Source organism: Acanthochromis polyacanthus, chromosome 11 (assembly GCF_021347895.1).
Source record: "Acanthochromis polyacanthus isolate Apoly-LR-REF ecotype Palm Island chromosome 11, KAUST_Apoly_ChrSc, whole genome shotgun sequence".
Taxonomy (NCBI): Eukaryota; Metazoa; Chordata; class Actinopteri; family Pomacentridae; genus Acanthochromis; species Acanthochromis polyacanthus.
This window is the reverse complement of record NC_067123.1, coordinates 5,382,178-5,402,083: the sequence shown is the minus strand read 5'-3', so window position 1 is coordinate 5,402,083 and position 19,906 is coordinate 5,382,178. Positions and strand designations below refer to the sequence as shown.

The 19,906-nt window shown below is 44.2% G+C and overlaps 1 protein-coding gene across 1 annotated transcript; it reads left to right on the top strand.

Moving 5' to 3' along the window:
- Positions 1-1,870: 1,870 nt before the first annotated feature.
- Positions 1,871-19,434, top strand: gon4la (gon-4 like a). The gene is given in 27 exon segments (XM_051955711.1): positions 1,871-2,245; positions 2,973-3,193; positions 3,283-3,500; positions 4,431-4,505; positions 4,592-4,642; positions 4,712-4,765; positions 5,412-5,507; positions 5,580-5,672; positions 5,761-5,922; positions 7,390-7,600; positions 7,709-7,810; positions 7,987-8,027; positions 8,125-8,234; positions 8,345-8,525; positions 8,700-8,786; positions 8,907-9,084; positions 9,169-9,319; positions 9,783-9,930; positions 10,253-10,369; positions 11,993-12,500; positions 12,503-12,867; positions 15,601-15,678; positions 15,751-15,948; positions 16,034-16,177; positions 16,396-16,646; positions 17,358-17,460; positions 17,558-19,434. Coding segments are annotated over 26 exon segments (4,023 nt in total). The 5' UTR covers positions 1,871-2,245; positions 2,973-2,997; the 3' UTR covers positions 17,663-19,434.
- Positions 19,435-19,906: the final 472 nt, after the last annotated feature.

Below are 19,906 nucleotides of genomic sequence, written 5' to 3'. Positions count from 1 at the left end.
TAGATGGCTCAGTGACATCATAGAACCATCATCATCCCCCAATTCCGCCAGCACACCCCCAACTTTCTGTTCATGGATGATAATGCTCCACCACATGGTACCAGAATTGTCACAGCTCGACTTCAGGAAGTCGGATTGCCTCATATGGTATGACCAGCAATGTCCCCTGACCTGAACCCCATTGAGCATGTCTGGGACCAGCTGAAGCAGCAACTGGATGCTCGTACCCCACCCACAGTGACCTGGCAGAACTGCGTGGAGCACTTGCAGAGGGGTGGAACGGATTGCCTCAGAACAACATTACGAGGCTAGTTAGGAGCATGAGACATCGCTGTCAAGCTGTCATTGTGGCAAATGGTGGAAACACCCGCTACTGGTTATTTGCTGCTATTGATGTTATTGTCTAAATTGCTGGGGTAATAAATATTGCACTAATGAAAATGGTACTTCTTCTCATTCCGTGTCTACAGATACGGACCCGTATCCGTAGCCTGTGGCCTACGGATACGGCACTTTCCCTTAACATAAATATTAATTAGACGGACATGAATATTAATGAGCCGGCTGATGAACGCGCTTTGTGATTGGCTGGTAATCCGACGTACATAAATATTAATGAGCCGGCTTGGTAATCCGAGTGATGAAGGCGCTTCCGTGATTCGAGGTGAATCTGCGTGCCGAGCCTGTCATGTCAGTCATCTGCTGTTCTCTTTTCTATCATGCATAATGTCTTATAAATATCATTATCTGACTTTTTCACGGACAGCGATTTGGGGGTTGAAATCAGCACTACTATTAAAATAGCAAAACTTTTTATTCACGTGACCCTGTTCTAATAAAGCACAAACAGCAAACAAAACAAATGGCAGAACTAACAGCCAGCAAACTACAAGTATTTTTTTACCTTCAAAAGTAGCGACAGACTATTACATATTAACAACCTAAACAAAACCCTGACGTATTTTCTGCGTCTGTCAACACAGACACTGCACGTCAGTCACTTTAATGTTAGCGGACTCTGTTGAATGGCTAAGTTACATAACCACAAACAAATCTCACAATATCACAGTAAATCGAGTTTGTGGTTTTTTTTTTTAAATTCATGCCGAATTAAAGAGCTGCTCCTCACCATTCACGAGTGTTTGTTTCATATTCGACATCCTTAACTTTATCTTGTAAATTAGCGTCCGAAATTAAATGGGAACATTTGCAATGGAGTTCGTCAGCCGCTTCCACCACTGAACGCGGTAAACTAATTAATAGGAACTGGACTTCAAACAGTTTAGACACGGCGTCTAAAAGCGTAAAAACTGCAATGTCTAAAGTGTGAGCGGAGACGGTGTATTTTTGGTTAAATTATACAATGTTCGCCGTCAAAGTCATTCATATAAACTGCCTGTAATGTGCAGCAAATAGTAGTTAACTGGCGCCAGCTCTTCAGTGACCTTAACGGGTCCGTACCTCTAGTACAGATGCTATGGGTACGGGTCCGTATCTAGCATCAACCTTCATTACTAGTAATATCAAATGATTTTTTTACTTTTTCAGACCAAATAGGAAAAGCACTCATGTAAATAATATCCCTAACTTATTGTGAGTAATATATATATATATATATATATACATATATGTGTGTGTGTGTGTGTGTGTTTGAGTGTTATAACTTCTTTTGATATTTATTTTGTACCAACATTTACTAATTTTCTCTTAATTATTTTTAATGCCTTGATATTTTACATATATTTTGGACTTTTTTCTGACATTTAATTTATTTCATTTTTGGGTAATTTCATTACTATTTTTGACTCTTTTTTTTTGCTAATTTGACACGTGGTGACGTCAACCTGCTGCCGGCGGCAGCACAGTGACGTTACAGGAAGTGTAGTTTTGAAGCGGTGCCTTACGGTTGTGGCGGTCCGAGCTGCACCGGAGACGCTTGACCGTTAACCCGCGGTACTGTGAGCACAACTGGATCGGACACTGATCAGGGATCTGCCTCCATCTGAAGGAGCAGCCTGTCACGGCAGGTTAGCTGTCTGGAGCTGGAGTTCTTTGGACACTCAGGCGGGACTGAACACAGACTCCGACGGAGCTGCTGGTCAGAAGCTAACAGCAGCTAACTGCTAGCGGACAGTGGCTATCAGCACCGGCTAACTAGCTGCGATAACTCAACACATCGGTGTGTTACTGTGTTTGGATGCTAACAGCAGCAGAGAAGTGCTTCACAGCACCACAGAAACAAACCGTAAGACTCCCTGCAGCTCCAAGAGCTCCATTTAGCTCCACTTAATATCATTTTATTTATTTTATAGCTTAACTGGCAAACTACCAGAGACAGCTACCAGCTAATTTTGATCTGTTGTTGAAAACCGAGTCAAAAAATGTTAATATTTAAATTCCACGAAATGCATGACAATTAATAATCTGTCACAAAACTGTCAAAAAAGAAAGAATAAAGCATAAAAAGATAAGATATTAAAATTTGGCAGTGTTATATAATAATAAAAATATACCCAAATATGATAATAAAACGTAAACACCGTTATAAAAGAATATTGATAGAGTATCCTAAAGATGCAAGAAAATGCTAAAACAAAAAAAGAAGTCTCAAAATGTAATTGAAACAAATATGTATTCAAAAGATATTAACTAAAGGTGTAAAAATATATTGATACGGTCAAGTATGATGTCTGAGCGACCCAGGGCAGGCAGTAAAACTACTAACAAACTGCTTAAACAATCATTCCTCCTAGAGTTAGACAAAGAAGAAGAAAACTAGAAAATATGTTTGAAAAATTCCAAACATTTTTATTGGAATCCCCTTATACAGGTAAAAGCTGAATCTAATAGACGTCACCTGCAACCTCCCAGTTTATTCTTGTCATCTGTCTGTTCTACTCACTAGTTCACTGTTTAGTCCTTAAATGTTATCAGATGATATTTATATTACAGTACTGATGTCACTGTTTCAGAGGTCAGAGGTCATGTTTCTCTACAATGAACGCGGCCCGCAAACGCCTCAAACTCAGTGCGCCCAAACTGCAGTCTGCCGCCGACAGCAGCACCAGCTCCCATGATGCTTTGCTTCTTCCTCCTCCAGCTCCTGCTGGGGGTGGAGCTGAGGAGGCGGCGGACGAGGGATACCTGCTGGTCATGGAAAACACCACCGACTCCAGCCTCGTCATCACTATGGGTAACGCACAAAGCGTCCTCACAAGTCTTAAATGTCCTCATCAGGCAGGTATGTCCCTCCTGAGTGATCGCGGTTGTTTGTTGTCTCAGAGGACAGCCAGGTGGAGGTGAAGGCGGCGAGGAGGAAGGCAGCGAGGAAGAGGAGCAGGAAAGTGACTAATGATGAGGAGAGTGGCGGAGCCTTGGAGAGCGAGGAGGAGGAGGAGGCTGAAGTGGACGTGGAGATCGACAGACAGCTGGACCAGTCACTGGAGACAAAGTCCAAACAACACAACCTGACCACTGTGAATGTCAGAAACATCATCCATGTGAGTTAACACCTGATTATGTTCAATAGAGACATGTTTTCTTCTCTAAAGAAAATAGTCTGTTAATTAAAGTGATTTACGCGATATGCAGCTGCAGCTACTTTTCATCTGTTGTTCATGATTTTATCCAAGGGAATAACGATAAATAAAAACTAAATAAAATAATAAATCCATGTATTCATACACCACTTTATCCTCTGGTGGGTAGCAGACTCAGAGCGAAGGTAGGGTTCACCTGGACATGTCACTGGTCTGTCACTAGGCTACACACAGAGAAAAACAAGCACATTCACACCAACAGACAGTTTAGAATCTGTTAACCTCAGCATGTCTTTGGACTGTGGGAGGAAGCTGGAGAACCTGGTGAGAATCCGGCGGGGAGAACATGGAAGCTTCACACAGAAAGATCCCAGAACCCTAACCCTAAACCAGGGATTTTCTAGCTGTGGGGCGATGGTGCTAACAACAGAGCCACGCTGCAGCTTCAAATAAATAATTAAATAAATACATTTTAGTGTCTGGACTGATAGTGTTAAAAATAATCTAGTAATGTGGCAACACAGCAGAGTCAGCTGTAAAATCTGGATTTAACTGTCTGTCAGGCAGTGTTACAGGAGCTGTGGTTAAACACAAAGTCAGGATTAACCAGATATTAGCCTGACAGTTAGCTCTAATGTAGCCTGACAATTAGCCTTGCAGTTCATCTGGCTGACAGTCTGGACCAGGTTTTTCTCCCAGAGTAACTGAGCCTGAACTATGTTGAATGTGCTTTATGGGCCAGAAGTAAGGTGAGAGTTAGTCAGGCTAACTAAAGTAATCCTGGATTATCTGGTTCAGTGATGCAGCACTTAACAAACAGGACAGGAGTTCAATGCTGTGAAGATTCTGTCAGGATGTTCTGAATTTCAATGTTTGACCTTTGACCCACAGGAGGTGATCACTAACGAGCATGTGGTGGCCATGATGAAAGCAGCCATCAACGAGACGGAGGCCGTCCCTCCCTTTGTGAGTTTCCATCCATCGTCCAATCAGAACACTCCGTGAGGTATTTCACCTGTTTTTACTGATGAAGGTGTTTTTCCTCTCGTCAGGAGCCTAAAATGACTCGATCCAAGTTTAAAGAGGTGGTGGAGAAAGGAGTGGTGAGTCTGTTCACAGTCCATCATCTTAAATCACAGCAGACAGATTCTAAATCTTCTGTTTCCTGTCAGGTGATTCCAGCCTGGAACATCTCTCCCATCAAGAAGGCCAGTGACGCCCACAAGGTAAAGGTCAGAGGTCAAACAGGACGCCGTCGACCTGTTGTTTATCTGACTGTCCTTCAGCACACATTTAAGTTACTTCACTAAAGTGATGTGTAATAGCTTTTAGAATTATCTTTAATTTCAAAGTATTTTTTAAACTTTCCAAACACATTTGAATAACATTGATGAGAAATTGTCGAATATTTAACATAACTTGCATTTTTTGAACACTTTAAACCATTTTATAAGACATTTGCCATTGACATAACTAAACATAAATCTATTTTAATTGTTAACATTTTTAAGCATTTTTTTGGAAATACCTGAATAAGCTGTTATACAGTATGCTCCTCAAGAAACTACATACTTTCTATATTTTATTAAGATATTTTTTAACAGTAAAGATCTTGTTTTATTTGCATCCTTACAGATTTAAAATAAACTGTAAAAAGAAATTGTTAGAGTTGTATCAAAGATTTTAATAAATTCAACATTTTAGAAAAAACAGATTTTTTAACAAAAATGTGTTTTTTGTGTTAATTACATTTTAAAGTCTTAGAAACACATTTGAAAGAATTCAAATCATGTCTGATCATTTTAAATTTGAACCATTAAATATTGTTTGTGCTAGTTGACATTAATTTCAAGTAAAACTGTTTGTCTACAGGCTCCTCAGTTCGTGGATATTCCTCTGGCTGAAGAAGACTCCTCGGATGAAGAGTACCGCCCAGACGAGGAGGATGAAGATGAGACTGCTGAAGATGTGAGGCCCTGCTCTGATTGGCTGCAGCGTATTCTCATGCTGATGATTAATTATTGATCGGTGTGTTTGCAGACGTTCCAGGAGAGCGACATGGAGAGCACAACTTCGTCACCCAGAGGGAGTCGCCTTAACCGAGTGGATGAGGAGAGCTCCAGCCCCTGGCAGGTAACTGCTGCTTATCATCCAACATCCACCATCAGTCGGATATATGAGAGCAAACATAATGGCACTCTGATAATGTTACTCTTCTCAGACTTCTCGAAGCCGATCTAGACGTCTGAGGGCAGGGCCTGTCTCAATGGGACCTCCCCCTCCACCCAAAGCCCCACCTCCTAAAACTGTGACTGACAGCACATTCCTGGAGAAGCTTCATGCTGTGGAGGAGGAGCTAGCTGTTTGTATGGAGCCCTACCAGGTAACTCCAAACACTTGTAGCTCACAGAACAACCGAGACCAACCCTGTGTGAGCTTTAAGACCACTTAAAAGATCTTCAGGACTGGATGATAGATCTTTAGCAACAGTTGGCAGATCTTCAAGACCAGTTAGTTGATCTTCAGGAACCTGTAGGTTCATCTTTAGGAGCAGTATGTAGATGGGTATTACCAGTTGGTAGATCTGTAGGACCAGTTGGTAGATCTTTAGAACAAGTTGGTAGATCTATGATATCAGTTGGTAGATCTTGAGGACCAGTAGGTATATCTATAGGACCAGTTGATAGATCTATGGAACCAGTAAGTAGATCGTTGGGACCAGTTGGTTGATCTTAGGGACCGGTTGGTTGATCTTTAGGACTAGTTGGTAGATCTTTGGGACCGGTTGGTAGATCTTTGGGACCGGTTGGTAGATCTTTGGGACCGGTTGGTAAATCTTTGGGACCGGTTGGCAGATCTTTGGGACCAGTTCGCAGATCTGTAGGACCAGTTGTTGTATCTATTGGACCAGTTGGTAAATCTGTAGGAACAGTTGGTAGATCTATGGGACCAGTTAATAGATCTTTAGGACCATTTGCTGGACCTTGAGGACCACTTAATAGATCTTTAGCTGTGCTTGCGCTAGCCATTCGCCACTTCGCCATAGGCAAAGCCTTCCTCAGGATGGCAAATCCATTTTTAGCATGTTTAGCCACAGTGGCAAAGCCAATTTTGCCTAAGGGGCTCGACACACGGGAAGCGACAACCATTCATTTCATTTTCATTTAATTTCCATTCATTTTCTATGGCTGCTATGCGACGAGACGAACATCGCTTTCCCCCCTCCCAACAACGCGAAGGCGACATTCGTGCATGTGAAATTTCGCACGCGTTCACGTAGACGTGCACCCGCTGGCTTGCGACACAATACCAGAAAGTTGAAAAATGTTCAACTTTTGTCGCTGTCGCCTGGAGCTTCAACCAATCAGCGAGGGTTTCACTCACTGACCAATGAGCTTACAGCATGTTACACAGTACAGTCTGCTCCTATACATTAATAGTCCGCTCCTGTTTTCAACCATTGTTTTCAGCCCTTTTCGACATGGAGGAGCAAATTATTTTAGCCGTGATTGATTTCCCGATTCTTTATGATCCTTCCCTTAATGACTATCGTGATATAAATAAAAAAGCTGCTGCATGGGAGTTGGTTGGCGCCGGGGTAAACTTTTATAAGCCAATGTCAATAGTAAAATTTCGGCTAAATCAAGCAATATCTTCTGGCTCATCATCTTTATGCTTTTCTGTCATGAAACTCTTTGAAAACGTAAAAAATCCCTCTAATTTCACAGCCAATCAGAAGTGAGGGAGACAAGCGATCTGTGCTTTTGCACAGCGCGACGTGTAGAACTGTAGGACTGGTTGGTACAGAGTGATTTGATCATGGATTATTGATTATCAATCTCCCTGTCAGCCTTTGTCTGAGTCAGAGGATGAGGCAGGTCTGATGGCGTACCGGACTCGCTCCAAGCGTCCTCTCCGGGACATTCCACTCGGTCAGCTGGAGGCAGAGCTCCGTGCTCCTGACATCACACCTGACATGTATGACTCCAGCTCCGCCCATGAGGACAGGGAGTGGACTGATTGGCTGAGAGGCCTTATGACCTCAGACGTGGACAACGAAGGTGAGCGTTGTAAATGTTGTATTGACTCAACAACAAGCAGATCCCCATATGACTCCAGTCTCTACAATCAGCCTCTGTATCCTCCTTCTCTCTTACTGTCTCTATCAGAGGAGTGTGATGATGAAGACGATCCAGAGTACAACTTCCTGGCTGATAACGATGAACCTGATCTCGAGGATTACCGTGACGACAAGGCTGTCCGCATCACCAGTCAGTACACACACATACGCACAGGCAGAGCTGTTTTATTGATGATCATAGCTAAATTGGTCAGTCTGTCTCTTGATTAGCTGATCAACGGGAATCATTCAGAAGGTGCTCAGCTGCTAGACTGATCAATGACTGACCAGTAAGTGACAACTGATGTTGGTTTGCTCTTTCTGCAGAGAAGGAGGTGAACGAGTTGATGGAGGAGCTCTTTGAAACGGTATAAACACTCATATCTGTACTCACCTGTTCATCAGCACACCAGCACCTGTTACCTGTTCTGTGCTGCACCAACACCTGTTACCTGTGTGTTTCAGCTAAAAGAGGACCTGGCTGGACAGGAGGTGGACGATGAAGGCCACGAGGAAGAGGAGGAGCCACAGGAGGAAACACACATTGTACAGACACACACACAGCAGCAGCACACGTATGTATCTCAACATACACGCACCAGCAGTATCACACATATGTAACCCAACACACACACAATAGCAGCAGCACATGTATGTAACACGTGTTTGTGTGTTTGTGCTTCAGGGCGGTGGCTGAAGATGAGCAGGAGGATGGACCAATCACAGAGCAGCGTACTGTGAAGCAGCAGCTGGCTTTGATCAGGAGGAGACAGACACATGCACCGAATAACACACATTGTACAGAACCGCACACGCTGAGGCTGAATGCACAACAGAAGACATGCCTACAGCAGCAGCTACAGCAGGTACACACCTGTACACAACAGTTACAGCTATAGTACCAATACAAGGAAGAAGTTCCACCACAGGTGATGAATGAAGCAGATTAACAGACTGACAGCAGAATAGAAGCACAGACACTTTGACTACACACTGTCTGTCGCTCACCTGTTTCTGTCGGTCTCTCGCCTGTCTCTTAGCATGTCCAGCTGCTGACTCAGGTCCACCTGTTGTCTTTACCTGTGTCCAAACTGCAGAGTGAGGCTGAGACTAGCCGACAGTTCCTGGTAAGTCACAGTAACCCCCCGTAATCTGGATGGTTGATTATTAGTTATATTTTGTATTCAGATATTTATCATGTCTGTGGTTCTGATTGTGATCTGTTTGTTTCAATGGCGACCCGTCAGTTTGAGCTGAACATTTTGGCACAGCGTGGCGAGTTGATCCGGTCTACAGATCGCCCTGGTTTCTGCAGCGCCTTCAGAGCCTCCAACCTGCAGGGGGCGCTGCAACTGCTGGAGGAGCTGCGTCAGGCTCCCATCAGCTACCAGCCACAGCTCCGCCCACCAGACGCCAGAGGATACAGTGAGTAACCTACAGCAATGCATCATGGGCGGAGTGGCAGGTTGTCATGGTGGCTCTAACGCTGCCTCTCTGACTCTGTTTCAGTGCGATCATTCCCCGTCATGCCGGCTGAGCTGGCCTGGATCTTTGCCACCCGTCCAGTGTTCCTCTACCCAGAGCTGCTGCCCTGCGCCAGCCTTGACCCCAACCTGTACTGCCCCCGCAGGACGGCAGCGTTCACTGCAGCTGAGGACTGGTAAGCACTCACTGCTAACACTTGCTGAGGGACAAAAACTTCAAATATGAACCTCTGCAGCTGTTGACTTGGTCCAGAACTGGTCTGAGTTTTAGACCATCAGACTAAGAACGTATAGCTGGCTCTCACGACTTGTACCCTCTGAATCTCAAAACCCAGCAGCAGGTCTCAAATGTGTGTTTTATTTAAATGGATCTCCAAAATGACACAGTTTATTAGCAAAGGTTCTGATTCCTGTTATTATGAGTCCTACTGACAGAAGACATGTCTGAGTTCTTCATGTTGTTCTGTTTCCATGGAGCTGCAGGACTTTAGATTGTAGGGGAAAAGGAACTGCACTGAGGAAAAATAAGACAGGAACTGTTCAGAGTATTAAAGGATGAGGGTGAACTTTTAGTGTTAGTGGTGTGGACCACATTACAGCTATATTTGTGTGTGTCTGTCTGTGTGTGTGGGTCTTCAGCCTGCTGGTACTCGGCCTCAGGAACATGGAAGGATCATGCGACCCTCCAAAGCTGGTGTCTCAGTTCCTGCTGAGGAAGACTTTGGTCCAAGTACGACGAAGAATCTTGCAGTGTTGCAGACCTGGTTTCCCTGACAACATCGTCAAGGTAGCGTACACACACAGTGTTTGTAGTGTAACTCTGAAATGTCATGTCAAACAGTTTATATCTGTGGATTTGTTCTGGTCAAACAGAACTTTGTGCTGCTGCTTAAATCCTAAAACATTGATGTTAGTGTTTGCTTAATGTTTTTGTGTGGAGTTCCAGGTCAGTACTCTTTTAACCCTTTGATGCAAAACATTGATCAAAAATGACCCATTTTCAATAAAATAAAGTTCAAATTAAACCTAGTGAGACAGATATCAGACTAGATTTTCTCTTTTTTTGCGCCGTGATGAGTCTGAGTTTATTTATTCGTTCATGTCTGCAGGCCTTCAGGTATCAGCGGCTGCTCTGGTCGATGCCGGTGGCCTGTCGTCATGTGGATCCGGCAGAGCAGCGCCCCCCTGTGGAGAGAGAGGAGAGCGTCATGCCTGTGTGGCTGGTGGTAGGAAAACAATCATCTGGTTTAATGTAAATCACTAAATATTTATGCTCTGGTGCTGGTGATTAAACAAGAGCAAAAAATGTTTGTGTGAGGGTCAAAATTAGCCAACGTGCTTTTTATGAAATATTCTATAATTTACAGAAAGTATCACCTGATTTGTGGAAAGTTCTGAGGAGCTGCTCTTTACAATCAAGAACAGACACTGAGGAAACAAGAGCTGCAACTAATAATGGATCAGTTATCAACTATTATAACAATTAATTATTCTGTTTCAGTAGTACTTTTATAGTTCTCCATGTAGGGCTGGGCGATATGACGATAGATATCGTCTGGACGATAGAAAATGTCTATCGTTTTATGTGAAGATCCTATCGTTTATATCGCAGTGTCGCAAAACACGCTTTACGGCAGTATTTTACATCACCGACGTGCCTTACGGCAAGCCCAGGCACGCGGCAGTGTTGCCAACTTAGCGACTTTCTCGCTAAATCTAGCGACTTTCCAAAGCGTCCTAGCGACTTTTTTTTGTCAAAAGCGACTAGTGACAAATCTAGCGAGTTTTTGTGCCGTTTTGGAGACTTTGATAGGAAAACTCGGATCATTCTGCAGTTACTGTTTTCAACAAGCAGCAGGTGCTGCTGTGAGCTTCTCCCCGTCCCAAAGCACAGGCTGTCAGTCCAGTAACTCCTCAACAGTCCCAGTGTCTGATTAGAGGACACATCACTCCGCGGCCAGACGACAGATGAATCGCGCATGCGCAAAGTCACTACAGATCCCATCCAGACTCACGGAGCGGGATATAAATTAAAATGTTTCTTCACTGTCATACTGAAATAAACCACAGCATTTAGCCTCTAGTTCAAAAACATATTTTGGGTGTTTTATACTCACTTTTTGGTCTCTTCCACAACGTTATTCCTCTCTCCTACAACATTGATTACAATTACATGCAAACTGGGAAACATGCAAATTAGGAGATGACGTCATTTAGCGACTTCTAGGGACTTTTAGGACAGCCAACAGCTACTTTCCTCACTGAGGAGTTGGCAACACTGGCATGCGGCTAAAACGTAAACAGCTATGGAGGAAGACGGTGGACTCGACTCAGAAGAACAATCTAAACAACAAGATGACGAACAACCAGCTCAAACCGATGAGCTTGTACCTATAAGAGGGGGAACTTCTATCATATGGCGGTGGTTTGGATTTAAAAAGACCGACAAGGATCAGACTACCGTATTTTGTAAGGTATGTCGCTGCCCGGTCCCATTCATTCATTGAATTTACCCAAAATATGCTATATCGTGATGTATATCGTATCGGGATATAAAATAAGTTATATCGGGATATAAAATTTTGGTCATATCGCCCAGCCCTATCTCATGTCGCTCTACTGTTTTGTTTTCTTCTTCTGTGACAGTAATCCAAAAATCTTTGGACAAATCAAGACATTTGAGGAAGCTCTGATCCACATTTTTCACCACTTTCTGAAATTTTAGAGACCAAGCAGACATTTTAGTTGCAGCTGTAGTTGAGGTTTTCCTGACTGGCTACAAGTATTTGTTAGTGTCTGTTATAAGCCTATCAGATCTCAGCAGGTTAATGATGTCTGTTTGCTGACAGCGGAGTCTTCCCGTCATCTTCCCGACCATCAGCCGCTACAACACACCTTCTGGCTCCGCCCCCGAGGTGCTGCCGTCCTGCAGGGGGAGTGGGGTCCGTCAGAGTCAGCTGACCTTCCTACGCTCCGCCCCCAGCAGCTACAGCTTCCCCCCAGCTGCCAGTACCCGCCCCACCTCCCAGATCACCTGGGCTTCAGACGAATCGGCTTCGTGCTGCTGCAGCAGCCCCTCCCCCCTCCACCTGCTGACTCCTGCACGTCACCTCCACCTGCTGACTCCTCCACATCACCTCCACCTGCTGACTCCTCCACATCACCTCCACCTGCTGACTCCTCCACATCACCTCCACCTGCTGACTCCTGCACGTCACCTCCACCTGCTGACTCCTCCACATCACCTCCACCTGCTGACTTCTCCAAATCACCACCGCCTCCACGAGCGCCGCTCCAACGCCTCCTCCAAACCAGGACTGACAACCCCGCTGACACCACGTCCTCCTTCATCTCTACAGTGACCAGACAGCGAATCAAACGCCACTGTCAGATGCTGGCATGTCTGAGGAGGAGTGGAGTGACCCCACCTTCTGCTGGGAGGAATGCCCTGAACGCCACGCTGCCACCTCCTCCTGAAGGCCCCTCCTCCTTACAGCTGTTGGCAGATGATGTCATCAGAGTGGATGAAGAAGAGGAGGAGGAGGAGGAAGAGGAGGGTGACATCCTCCTAACTTTGTCTGAATCTTCGTCCAGCACTGCAGGAAGTGATGATGACCTGGAGGAGACGGAGATAGACAGGAAGCAAGAACAGACTCTGCCATCCGGGGAAGAAGATGGAGGAACATCTTCAGATGAATCCAGAGCCTCTGTCGTCCCGCTGCAGGTAAGCATACAGATTATACTCACATGTCCCTGCTTTCAAAAACCAACAGGAACAAGAACCAAAAACAGAAGTCCAGAGAAGGCTCCAAAGTAGAAACTAATTGAAACTAAACTGAGTCCAGCTGTGATTTCCAATCACTCTAACTGATGAACATGGTTCTGAAATGAACTATGAACAGCAGAACTTTCTCAGTTCTGGACCTATGGACTGTGCCTATCTATGTCTGCATTAAGATAAGATAATCCTTTATTGATCCCCAGAGGGGAAATTCAGGTATTGCAGCAGCTCAGGGCAAGTACAAGGATACAAGGGTAGTAGCATGCATTGGGTTCAAGAATTACATATAGTTTTAGGAAAAACCAAGGGTGATATATAATAAACACAACAAAATGGTGAAACAATAAACTGACCAGTGGCAGCAAACAGTATGAGGTATTCACAATGTCGAAAAAGTGTCATCCAGGACCACTGAGCTATGCAGTGCAGTGAAGTAAAGTGACAGTGATATTAAAGTGACAGTGTGAAGGGTAACAAGAGTTAAATACAGTAATCAACAGGAGTTATGTACAGTAATTACAGGGGGGGTCAGTGCAGTGATGTACTGTGGCCTCCGCTGCTGTTTAAGAGTCTGATGGCGATGGGCACAAAGGAGCCCCTGAAGCGCTCAGTTCTGCTTCTGCGTGGGATGATGCGCTGGCTGAAAGGGGTTGCAGTGTTTCCCCTGGGTTGAAATGGCTGTGAGGTGGTGGGGTCACTTTCAGCTGAAAGTTGTTGACGGGGGGGGAAGGAATTATATATACTATCGGGCCGTCTCCGCCGCAGCCGCGCACCCCCCTGTGGATGGTCTCGTCGGTCCGGCGGGTTTTGCACTGCACTTTTTTTTTGCCGCGGACCAGTGAGGCGGCAATGTCGGCAGACTTTTAATGAGGTGGTGGCCTATACCGACAAGGCGGGCCGCCTCGCTGATTATATGGGAGGGGAAACACTGGGTTGTCCAGGATTGCCCTGATTTTGTCCATGATCCTCCTCTCTGCCACGGTCTCCAGATTGTCCAATTGAAGGCCCACAACAGAACAGGCCTTCTTCACCAGTTTGTTAAGCCTGTTGACCTCACCAGTCTTGATGCCACCCCACCAGCACACCACGGCAAAGAAGAGTGCGCTGGCCACCACAGACTGGTAGAAAGTCTTCAGGAGCCTGCTGCAGACGCCAAACGACCTGAGTCTCCTCAGGAAGAACAACCTGCTCTGTCCCTTCCTGAAGAGGGCATCCGTGTTATGGGACCAGTCCAGTTTACTGTTGATGTGGACCCCAAGGTACTGATATGAGTCTACCCTCTCCACTTCCTCCCCCTGGATGATGATGGGGGCAGGGGACCTCCTGCTCCTCCAGTAGTCCACAACCACCTCCTTGGTTTTGCTGATGTTGAGCTTCAGGTTGTTGCTGTCACACCACGTGACGAAGCTCTCAATCAGTCCTCTGTACTCCCCCTCGTCGTCATCAGTAATGCATCCAACAATGGAGGAGTCATCGGAAAACTTCTGGAGGTGACAGGAACCAGAGTTGAACTGGAAATCAGAGGTGAAGAGGGTGAAGAGGAAGGGTGCCAGGACGGTTCCTTGGGGTACTCCTGTGCTGCTTGTAACCTCCTCAGAGGTGCAGCCGTCCACCCTGACGTACTGTGGCCGGTCTGTGAGGTAGTCCAGGATCCAAGTTGTGGTGACTTGGTGCAGTTGCATCTCCAGCAGCTTCTCCCCCAGGAGGCAGGGCCTGATGGTGTTATCTTCCACGCTTATGTGCTACTGGTATGCAAACTGCAGGGGGGTGGATTTGAATGTGGATTATGGATCCACATACAGAGGAAGTGAAAAATCCGTCTGTGAGACTTGACAAAGATGGAAAAGGATCCAGGAAGATCAGTGAACAACTAAAACTCAATGATCCACAGTGTCAGCAGTAATCAGGAGGTAAAAAGGAGCCATAGTTCCACGAGTCAGAGCTCCTAAAATAACTCCACAGACATTGAACTACTTTCACAGTCTATCTGTGAAAAACAGACGGCAGCTGCTTCAGATTTGGTACAGCGGTTATGAAAGGAAATCAGAGTTAGTGTGAAGCTCAGTGTGAAGGACACATCAGAACATCAACCTCTATGGACAGAACACAAGAAAAACCACCTGGTTTCTGCTCAAAACTAAACTTCCAGAGAAAAGTTTGCTAAAGAACACAAAAGAAGCCTGATAAATGTTGGAGAACATTGTTTGGTCAGATGAAGATAAATTAATTGGGCTCAGATGGAGTCCAGCATGTTTGGTGTGAACCTGAACAGGACTACCACAGTGAATGCATGGTCCTGACAGTGAAGCACGGAGGTGGAAGTTTAATGATGTGAGGCTGGACAAGGGACTTTTGTTCCTGCTGTTGAGCCAGAATTTTTAATCTAGGACACCTAAACTGTTAGTTTTAATTTGACATCTTAGCAAATGCTCTACCATTCTACTAACAAGTAGTCTGGTTACTGTAATGTGCTACAGTCATTTAATGAAACTGCACTTGAACAACACTATAAAGTTTGACAGTTTTACTGTTTACTACTGATCAGAGAAATGTTGAAACCTTACCTCTTGTACTCGGATTTTTTTTCCAACAGTTTTAATAATCTGAAAGTTCTACATCGGATGATCAGTGGAGAAATGGTCAGTATGTTTACCGATCAGTTGTGTGTGTTTGCAGGAGAAGGCGGAGTCAGCTGACAGCGATGGAGACGATCAGTCGGAGGATGTGGCCTTTGCTCAGGACTACCTGCACAGAGTGAGCACTTATTCTGACAATAACTTCATCGCTTTTATTTTCCCAAACACTGACCTGTGTATTTTCTGTCAGGTGTGTGACGCCATACAGGTGAGCACAGGTCTCCCGGAGCAGCTGCTGCAGGTTCTGGATGAGTTTTCAGCTGCGGGGCCCCTGGAGGCCCCTGAGGTTCTGTACAGCAAACTGAGCAGCATCCTGCAGCCATGGCCTCAGTTGCTCAGAGACTTCGCCGCATTTCTGAACTGCAGACAGGCACAGCGCTGCAGTCTGGTGCGTGATATCACTCTGACATCACTGTGAGGTCACTCAGGTGCTTGTGTTAACCCCTCCTCATCTCCTTCTCCTCCTTTGGTAGCTGTTAGAGCAGCAGCTGTTTGAACGCAGCCGACGGTTTCTTCGGCGACTGAGGCGGAGCCTGGGAGAAAGTTCCACCCTCTACCAGCAGGTGGTGTCAGTGTTGCAGGGAAGCCCCGCCCCCTCACCTGAAGACATGGACCAGGTATCAGCTGACCATCAGTTTAGATATTTCATCTTACAACTGCAAATCTAATGAAGTTATCAATAATTATCTGATTGTCGGCCTGATGGGTCGCATGATCAGTCAGTGCTTCTGCTGATCGATCGATTGATCGGTGTTTCTACTGCGTGTTGTATTCATTGATTGACTGATTGGTGTTTGTGCTGATCCATGTTCTAATCAATTGATCATGTTCTCAGCTCTCATCTCTGCTCAGACTCCACCCACACCTGCAGCAGGAAGTCTGTGACTTCTTCTCACAGCTAAACGCCCCTTCGTTACCCAAAGCAACCAGTGCCGACACAGACTGCATTTCCCACAATCCTCCAGACAAGAACATAGTCAACCTTCAGAGAGCCAATGACAGAGAGGAGGGTGCAAAGCCACGAGTTACTGGGGCCAAAAACAACAAGATGAAGGCGAACGGAGGAGAGGTGGTCACCTGGACACGGTAACACAAACAGACACACAGACAGTATCACTGATAAACACACACAGTAACACACAGATGTTGAAATGATCAGAAAACATTCTAATAATAAAAACCTTCTGGAAACATGATAAAGTTATATAAACATGATGTAAATGTATTTAACCCTTTAAGCTGCAGTCAATTCCAGCCATTTTCAGTACAAAAAATTGCTAATATTCTATTTGTAAATAAAAAATATGACGAGAAGTACAGGGAACATTGGACGCGCATCGCGAGGGGCATTTCCTTGAAAACGACCGATTCGTGGATTTTATACCGACTTCAGGACATGTTTTGGACAAAATATTTTACTGGCTTGTGTCGTCTGGATGTAAAAGGTTGGATTATGGCCGTTTTTTGTGGAATATTTTCATCTGTGTGTAATAATGAACCCGGAAATGTGAGTCGCGCTGTGTGTGTTGAAGCCGTGTATAGAGAACGGATGGATGGATATTTGTTTTTTTGTCGGACAAATGTGTTTATATTACCCGCTGTGGTAATCACATCTGAAAGTGGTTTATACCGGCGGATTCATGAGAATCTAAGCTTTCCATCGGCGTATAGTGTTTGTATATTCGCGTTTGCAGCCTTCGGACATTCTTGAAATTCCTCTGCAAATTAATAAGTGTACCGCCGGCAGGACACTGAAGCGCAAAGGGTTAAAACATTGAACGCTGCTGTTTGTTTTAGTGATGCAGACCGACTCATCCTGACGACGTGTCAGCAGAGAGGAGCCAGTCAGAGCACGTTCAGACAGGTGTCTGCCCAGCTGGGAAACAGAACAGTCCAACAGGTGTGAGGGGGCGGGGCTTCAAGGTGTACAGCTGTGATGTTGTTCTTCTTTAAATATTAAAATGCAGATTTAAGGATGATTGTGATGTTTCTTGTAGGTTCGCCTTCGATTCCAGAACCTCATGAAGCTTTTCCACTCGACCCACAAGTCCACCTGCTCCTCAGAGAATCGGCCAAGCAGACAAGACGTAGCTCCGGACTGACCAATCACAGACAGGTTCAGAGCTGACACTGATCCAGATCTGCTGCAGCAGGATCGAACCTGTGACACGACAGTTAGAGGATGAAGTCCAGCAGAGAAAGAACATTTGTAGAGCACATTTACAGAGTTCTGGATCTGAACTTTAAAGGTTGAATCTCCTTCTCAGAATTTTGTTCTGGAGTCCATCCTCGATGGTTCTGGAGTTACTCATACAGTTGTTCTTTCTGGGCTTCTCTAGGATTTGGTCAGGTTCCGGTTTGGGTTAGCCTAACCCTTCTGCACACAGTTCAGAAACTTGAATTCAGCTCAAAGACTCCAGAACACATCACTCGGATTGAGTCCAGAACCATTTCTGCAGCAGTGTTAAAACTGCAGAACATGTTCTATATTCAGAACCATCATTCTGGATGTAGGGATGGAGTCACAAGGCCAGTTCTAAGCTAACTCAGAGGAACACTTAGGAGTTCTTTGGACTGTTCCTGTTCGGATCACCAGTTCAGGACCTCTTTGTAGATCTCTGTTTTCATGAGATTCCAGAAGGAACCAGAACAGATCTGAAAGAGAACTTCAAAGCTCTACAGCTTTGTTCCAGTTTTGACCCACAAGTTGGTTCCAGGAAGTCTATTTAAATTTATTTATTCTTAATTTAAGTCCTCTGATGTCATAGAGGGGCGGAGTCTTGGTCACACGATTTAGATGAGGGGCTGCAGGTTTGGTTCTCGCAGCTTTGTGTTGGTTTGTTTTTTTCTTTTTGCTATGTTTTGTCCTGAAGGCTCAGGTGTGACACTTGTGTGATGTCAGCAGGTGATGGTCAGCTGATTAAATGTAAACAAACATCTGGATCTGCAGAAACGTTTCGGCATCAAGCAGCTCAGCAGTAAAACAGAAACATTTGTACTGAAGCAGTTTGTCCTCCACTGATGCTTTGGGACCTTATTTACTGGTTAGTGAAGGTTGTGTGAACATTCTATGAAGGTTTTGTGGAAACGTTTATTCATATTGAATACAGAATCATCAAAAAACTTTTTTGCTTTTTTCAAACCATTTTTATTTCTGTTTGTAAATGGATGTTTCTGTTTTAAAAGCATTTTAAGGATGAAATATGATGTGAAAATGACCGATCAGCTGATCGGAAAGAAAATAAACATTTAAATCAACATGCTGTGTGTGAAATGACAAAATAACTTCATAGGGTTCTAGTTTTGTGATGTCATTTTGTTGGGAGAATGTCTGCATTAGATTTGTGTACAAGTACTAAACACACTGACAAATCTTGTGCAATAAACATTATGAAATAAAATGTATGTCAACATCTCACCGAAACTACAGATTTCAGAAAATCATGTTCAAGCACTTAATCAGACCGACTGGTAATTACTGTGGTCTGGACCAATCAGCTGTTTTGTCTCTAAAATGTCAGAAAAAAATTAAACTGGATCAGAGTTTCCTCCAATATCTTGTTTTGTCCAAAGATTGTCAGTTTACTGTCATGGGAGGAGAAACTGAAACACAGAATTGACAGTGTTTTTATTTAAAAATTACAAACTGATGAATTAATCACCCAAATAGCTGGCAATTCATTTATTAGCTGATGGCTAGTAAATTAATTGCTGCTGCTTTAACACAGGGACACTTTTATAAAATGTTGCTAATGAAGTGGGATTTGCAGGAATCCATGTTAGTGCAGCTCTGCAGTAAACAAATGTTTACATTCATGCTCTTCTTTTAAGCATGTTTTAAAATCTTGGAAATAAACTTTCGTTTTTGAATGTTTCCGTCTTCAGTCATTAATATTTTTTATTTTCTTTAATATTTCAATAAAACTGAGAAATTTAAATAATGTAGGTATTTAAATGAGCCCCGTACATCAGCATAATCATTACAACTACAGCTTAAACCTTGTAAATGTGTTCATTGATCTGAAACTATGCTGCTGTTTGTTAATCTGAAACAGTAATTTGTAGGTGGGGCTCAATGTGTGTCTGACTGCTGTGTTGACCAATCGTACAAATGACCTTTACACGCCGCTGGACCAATGAGAGTAGCTCTGGTGTTTTTGACTTCCTGTCCCGCCGACATCTGCAGGCACCCACAATAGACATATATATATATATGTATATATATATGTATATATATATATATATATATATATATATATATATACACATATATATATATGTATATACACATGTATATATGTATATATACATGTATATATGTATATATACATGTATATATACATGTA